This window comes from Propithecus coquereli, unplaced genomic scaffold (assembly GCF_000956105.1).
Source record: "Propithecus coquereli isolate 6110/MARCELLA unplaced genomic scaffold, Pcoq_1.0 Scaffold14, whole genome shotgun sequence".
Lineage (NCBI taxonomy): Eukaryota > Metazoa > Chordata > Mammalia > Primates > Indriidae > Propithecus > Propithecus coquereli.
The window spans coordinates 13,488,186-13,494,632 of record NW_012138302.1 but is presented as its reverse complement, the minus strand read 5'-3'; the positions used below and the strand labels follow the sequence as shown (position 1 = coordinate 13,494,632).

The 6,447-nt window shown below is 53.2% G+C and overlaps 1 protein-coding gene across 1 annotated transcript in view; it reads right to left on the bottom strand.

The window, feature by feature from the left end:
- Nucleotides 1–5,882, bottom strand: part of FAM151A (family with sequence similarity 151, member A) — a 13,399-nt gene extending 7,517 nt beyond the window's left edge. Inside the window, exons 1-2 of the mRNA XM_012639459.1 lie at nucleotides 5,765–5,882; nucleotides 4,210–4,353 (exon numbers count right to left, since the gene is read on the bottom strand). Coding sequence (XP_012494913.1) covers nucleotides 4,210–4,353; nucleotides 5,765–5,882 — 262 coding nt within the window. The remainder of the gene's footprint in view (nucleotides 1–4,209; nucleotides 4,354–5,764) is intronic.
- Between the last annotated feature and the right edge of the window lie 565 nt (nucleotides 5,883–6,447).

The window sequence follows — 6,447 nt, the reverse complement described above, 5'->3', positions numbered from 1 at the left end:
GGAAAGCCCATGTTATCAAATTACTTTCCAGAAAAGTTGATCTGATTCATGTTCCCACCTGAAGTACACAAGATTGCCCATCTCGCTGCATCCTTACCACCAGCACTGAGCGTTGGTGTTTTTGTCTCTTAACATCACGCAGTTAACTCAATCAGGTGGACATCGTCTGATTCCTGCCTTCCAGAGTTCAGTCTCGAAGGGACCTCAGACTTTTCTAATGGGAAGCAGACTCTGGAAGACCATGCACGGGGCCCTGGATTTTGGGGAGTGTGGTGGTGGGAGGGAGGGTTCACTCTCAGCTCATGTATCATCACAGACAGTTGGTGTCAGTAGGGGCCTTTCCTCCTGGTTTCCCCAGCCTCCTAACTGTTCTGTCCTCCAGCACTGTTCCCCTCCAAGTCTATGCTCCACATAGCCACTGGAGCAAGTGTTCTAAACAGGTACCTGATCATGTCACTTTCCGTTTAACACATTGACTGCTACACTAGAAATTTTTTCCCCCCCTAGGGCCACGGTGTTTTATTAAAACAAAATGACCCTTTCTAATTTGTTATTTTTTTATTGTTTTCTGTGTGTGAGTTATGTGCAACAAAATCCACATTTTTAGAACTAAATTGTCACTATTAATTGTAACAATAAGAACATCAACAAGTAAAATTTTCACAAACCAACTGCAAGGTTTTGCTTCACGAGGCCCCGGGGTCAAAACTAGCGTGAGTTAAATACAACTCACATGGCAGTCAATGTGTTAAAAACAAAAACCAAAAAATGAAAACCACCAAAACCCCACCAATTTCCCTGAAAATCAAACTCAAACTCCTTGCCATGGTCTTTGCGGTCTGCACAATCAGATCCTGCCAAATTTTCTCATCTTGTCTCATGTCCCTCTCTCCCTCATTCTCTAGGATCCAGCCGCCCAGCTTCTCCAAATTTATCGGACACACAGATCCCCCGGGAGCTGTTAAATGCAGGTTCTGATCTGGGCTGGGGCCTGAGATTCTGCGTTTTCAACCTGCTCCCCAGGGATGCCTGTGCTGCTGGTCCGTGAACCACACTTTGAGCAGCAAGGCTTTAATATGTCTTGTCCTCCCATATCTAGGCTCTTAAATGTGGCTGTTGCCTGGCAACATTCTTCCCTGAACAGCTTTACTATGGCATCTCCTGCTCATCCTTTAGTGTTGGCTTAAAATATCGCTCTGTTCCGGGCGCAGTGGCTCACGCCTGTAACCCTAGCACTCTGGGAGGCCAAGGCAGGAGGATTGTTTGAAGTCAGGAGTTCGAGACCAGCCTGAGCAAGAGTGAGACCCCCTCTCTGCTAAATATAGAAAAAAAATTAGTTGGGCATGGTGACATAGGCCTGTAGCCCCAGCTACTTGAGAGGCTGAGGCAGAAGGATCGCTTGAGCCCAGGAGTCTGAGGTTGCTGTGAGCTAGGCTGAGGCTATGGCACTCTAGCCCAGGTGACAGAGTGAGACTCTGTCTCAAAAACAAAACAAAAAAGCCCCTCCTCCTGCTTCGCTCAGTGAATGGATTACAGACTGGAGGGAACTGCCTTTTGGACCTCACCAGCCTCCCTGCGATTGCTGCCTGGACACAGCCCCTTGCTGGAAGTCTTCTCCCTTGACATTAAAACTTGTTACTTGCCTTCCAGGGGCTGAATGTGGGGGCTGACTTGCTTGGGGTGGAGGAGTGAAGGAACAGGAGATGGAGGAAGGGATCAGATTCCTGTGGCCACAGAAGGAGCCTGGTCAGCAGGGAAGGGGACATGCAGTTACCGAGCCCTCCACCCACCCTCCCTGTGCCAGGAGCTTTTTACACTTGCAGGAGAGCATGGTGGCTGAGTGTGCAAACCCTAATCCACACTGAAGGCACCCAGTCCCAGCCCTAACGCTTCCAAGCTGTGTGACCTTGGGGAGGTTATTTGACCTCTTTGTGCCTCTGTTTCCTCATGTACTAGAATTAGGTAAAATATCCCTGGTTAGGTATTACTGTTAATTATTACTTACATGCAGTAGCTCATTTAACTAGGGTAAAGGGACCATCTGGCATATTTCTGTTGTCTCAGCATAATTATTAATAATGACCTCTTGGCTGGGCGCGGTGGCTCACACGCCTGTAATCCTAGCTCTCTGGGAGGCCAAAGCGGGCAGATTGTTTGAGCTCAGGAGTTCGAAATCAGCCTGAGCAAGAGTGAGACCCCGTCTCTACTAAAAATAGAAAGAAATTAATCGGACAACTAAAAATATATAGAAAAAACTAGCCGGGCACGGTGGCACATGCCTGTAGTCCCAGCTACTCGGGAGGCTGAGGCAGGAGGATCGCTTGAGCCCAGGAGTCTGAGGTTGCTGTGAGCTAGACTGACGCCACGGCACTCTAGCCCAGGCAACACCGTGAGACTCTGTCTCAAAAAAAAAAAAAATAATGACCTCTTTCACAATCAAAAGTGCCCTAGTTTGGATAATGTGGTCACTCTACCAGCCCTTATTTTGCAGAGGGGAAAACTGAGCTGCAGACAGGCGAAGTCACTTGTGCCAGTCACACAGCTGGTAACTAGCCAAGGTAAAATTTGAACCCAGTTCTGCCTGCCTCCCAGGCCTGCGCTCTGGCCCGTGCTTTCCACGTGGATGTCCTGTCACTCTACTGCCGGCTCCCCTTCAGGGTCCACACCTCAGCTGTGGCACCACCTTCCTTTCAGTGGCCTAGCCCCGGGACCTGGCAGATGCTCACGGAGGAACCCGGGCCTGTGGTCCTCCCTGGGCCCCCGGAGCTAAGCTGGGGGTGCCTCCATGTCCCTGCTGTTGGGCTCTGCCCAGGTGGGGCCCATGGTTCTCCTCTTGGCCAAGGTCCTGGCTAGGCGGGTCCTCAATGGCTCCTCTGCTGCCCCAAGGCAGATGGGGGATGAACCTGGGGTGGCAGGGCCTCTTTGTCCTCTCTGGGCCTTATCTCCCCAGATAAGAGTCTTCCCTCCCTGGCTGGGTTTCCTCCTCAGGGGAGAGGACTCTCAGTCCTCCTTATCACCAAGGCCCAGCAATCTGCCTCCCAATCAGGGGAGATCCCTGAAGCTGTAGCAAGCTGGCCCCACCCAGCCTGTGATGGCCCCTCCTCTGCTGACCACACCGCCTGCCTCCTCTGGGAAGCCCTCCCTAACCACCCATTCATTCATTCAGCTAATCCTCCCCAGGCACGCACTTGGACCCTGCAGGAACAAGAGCAGGGTCTCTGGCACCCAGGCCTTGCTCTACTGCAGACCTACTGTGTGGCCTTGGACAAGACCCTCTCCCACTCTGGACTTCAGTTTCCTCATCTGAACCAGAGAGAGTTTGCACGAGCAGTGGTTCTCAAAGTGTGGTCCTGGGGCCAGCAGCATCATGGAACTTACTAGAAATGCAAATTCTTGGGCTCTGCCCCAGAAAAACTGAATCAGAAACTCTGGAGGTGAAGCCAGCACCCCATGTCTTCTGAAAAATGCTCAAGTTTGAGGACTACCCCCTTCATCTTTTATAGCTACTGCTTTGGAGCTTACCAGCATGTTCATGAACATTGTCTATCATGCTTCCCCATGGTCCTACAGAAGGTGTTGCTCTGCTGACCCGGGGGTCGAGCACAATGGCTCAGAGCATGGACTCGGGGGGCCAACTTCTGTGGCCGCCTATGTTGGCTTAACCACTTTCAGACAAGGTAACTTTGGGTAAGTCGCCTAACTTTTCTGAGCCTGTTCTTCTGTAAAATGGTATCCACGAAACAGGTTGTGTGGCCGCCCCAGGAGAACTCATGCGCAACGTTCGTGTGCCCCACGCAGTGAGCCATGGCCGACCGGTTGCCATCAGCATTTTGCATCTGAGGTTCAGGGGAGTTACATGATCTGCTCAGGTGTTCACAGTTTGTTTTCAGTACTAGGCCTCAAATTCAGATCTTCTGGCTTCTTTAGGATTTGAGGGCAAAGGGCTCCTTAGCAGGGCAGTTGGCCCCTGACAGGTCAAGAGAGGGCAGTACAGCCATGACTTTGGGGTCTGACATATGGTTCAAATCCCAGTGCTTATCAGCTGCACTTAACCCCTCTGAGCCCCTATTTGCTATGTGGAGTGTGACAAGACATGTTAACAGCCATCGTAATGCCACAGTGACCACAGTGCCTGATCCTCACCTCTGCTCTCCTCCCTCTCCTCCAGCCCCTGCCCTGGCCTGCCCCAGTCTTGCCAGCTGAACTTACTGTTCAAGGCAGCCCCCATCTCTTCCTGGCTGTTGGCCGCGTGGTACCAGGTGACCTGCAGGCCATCTCGGTGGCTGATCTGGCCCAAGCTCAGCAGGTAGTCCAGCATGTCCGCATCGGGGCGACAGGCATCCTGCCCACAGCCTGGATGAATACCAAGGGGCCGTTAGCATCACCCCCTGCCCTAGCCCAACCCCTGTCCACTCATCCCACGGCCCTCCCTGGGCTCCCACTGTGTGTCTAGCACGTGATCTAGCAGAGAGACAATGAGACCTGGACTCTTTGGTGCTGCAAGAGAGTGAAATGCATGGGCTCCTGGTGCCCTGATGGGCCCTGGTACCAGCCTGGGGCAATGAGGAAAGGGGGGTATGGGAAGGGAACATTCAGAGAGAAGGGAACATGTAAGGGAGACCTGGAAGGATGGGTATAAATTTGATAGAAAGTAGGGAATAGGTTCCAGATAGACAGAACAACACAGCCACAGGCTTTGCTGTGGGAGAGTGTAGCTGCCTAAAGGAATGGCCAGTGGCCTGGTATGGACAGAGTGTAGAGAAAATGGAATAACAGTGCGAGATTGGAAAAGAGGGGCCGGGCGCAGTTCACGCCTGTAATCCTAGCACTCTGGGAGGCTGAGGTAGGAGGATCGCTTGAGGTCAGGAATTCGAGACCAGCCTGAGCAAGAGCGAGACCCCATCTCTACTAAAAATAGAAAAAAAATCAGCTGGGCATGGTGACGTGGACCTGTAGTCCCAGCTACTTGGGAGGCTTAGGCAGGAGGATCGCTTGAGCCTGGGAGTTGTAGGTATGATGATGCCACTGCACTCCACCCAGGGCAACAGAGTGAGACTGTCTCAAAAAAAAAGGAAAGAAAGAAAGAAAGACATTCCACAATTTTAAAAAAAATTTTGGAAGAGAGGGCTGGGATCAAGTCTTAAACGGCCTTGAACCTAGCAAAGGAGCTGGCCGTGAGCCGAGGGCAGCGAGTGAGGGCGTGTTTGGGAAGCTCTCTCTGGCTGCAGTGTGAGTGTGGGCTGGCGAGAGCAGGCTGGTGGCAGAGGACTGCGTGGAGGGTCCAGGAGACCCCGAGGCCTCAGAGGGCAGGGCAGAGATGGGGCACAGGCGGTGGGAAGGAAGGACGTTCGAGGCTCAGGAGTGAGGAGCACAGGCAGGAGGCAGAGGTGGGTGTAGGCTACTCTCAGGTTCCCATGTGAATGGGGGAGCCCCTCAACAAGAGGGGGTGTAGGGATCAGCAGGTGTAGGGGGAAGGGTGCACTCAGCTCAGTCTGCTTAGTTTGAGGTGCCCCTGGGACTCCCAAGAAGCAATGTTCATCGAGGGCGTGGGAGGGAGGTCTGGGCTGAGGCTGAGATCTGATGGTCCTCAGGCAATTGGTGAAGGGAAAGAAATTAATGGGACCTTCTGCTGGGGATGGATGGAGTCATGGTAGGGTTGGGGGGCAGAAGAGGCAGAGAGCTGTGGATGGGGACAGAGCCTCGGTGGGGAGAAGGAGTGAGTGACAGGGAAGCCAGCTAAGAAGGCAGGAGGGGTGGCGCGTACCTGGCCTTCGCAGGATGAGGCTTAGGACCATCCCGACGATGAACACCAGAACCACAGTGGCAATGCCAGCGATTGCCCACTTGGCCTGTCTGCCTGAGCACCACTGCTGGTAGGCCATGGCGGCCCTGCGGCGGGACTGTGGTGGGAGGCCGGAGCCCCCAGCAGCACCTAATCCTCCCCCAGACCTGGCTAGCTGTGCAGCCCTGTAAAGTCCCAGCGTGGAGATAACCCCTGAAGCCCCTCCTCCCTCCCCACCCTCCTCCTCTTCCTTTTACCCTCCCAGGATCTTAACAGGCCAAGCAGAAAATCCTGCCACCACCAAAATGACCTTTGAGCACAGTAGGAGACAGCCGAGGATGATGGGCTGAGCCCTCACCCCTCCCTGTCTGCCCCTGCCTGGGGGTCGGGAGACCCCAGATCAGGCCCAGCTCCTCTCACTTTCCTGGACACCTGGAGCAAGTGTTTGCCCCTCTCCGGGTCTCGTTTTCCCACGTGTAAAAGGAAGCAGCTAGATGGGGTGGCCTTCAATGTGCTTTCCTTTTCTAACTCTAGGCTTTCTCCCCTGCCCCCAGGGAATCCTGCATATCTAGTTGGGATTGGTGACAAGGACAGATTAGATTTATCTCAGGGGCAAGAATTTTCCTTCCATTTTAGACTGTGGCTGATAGATTATCTACATGGGA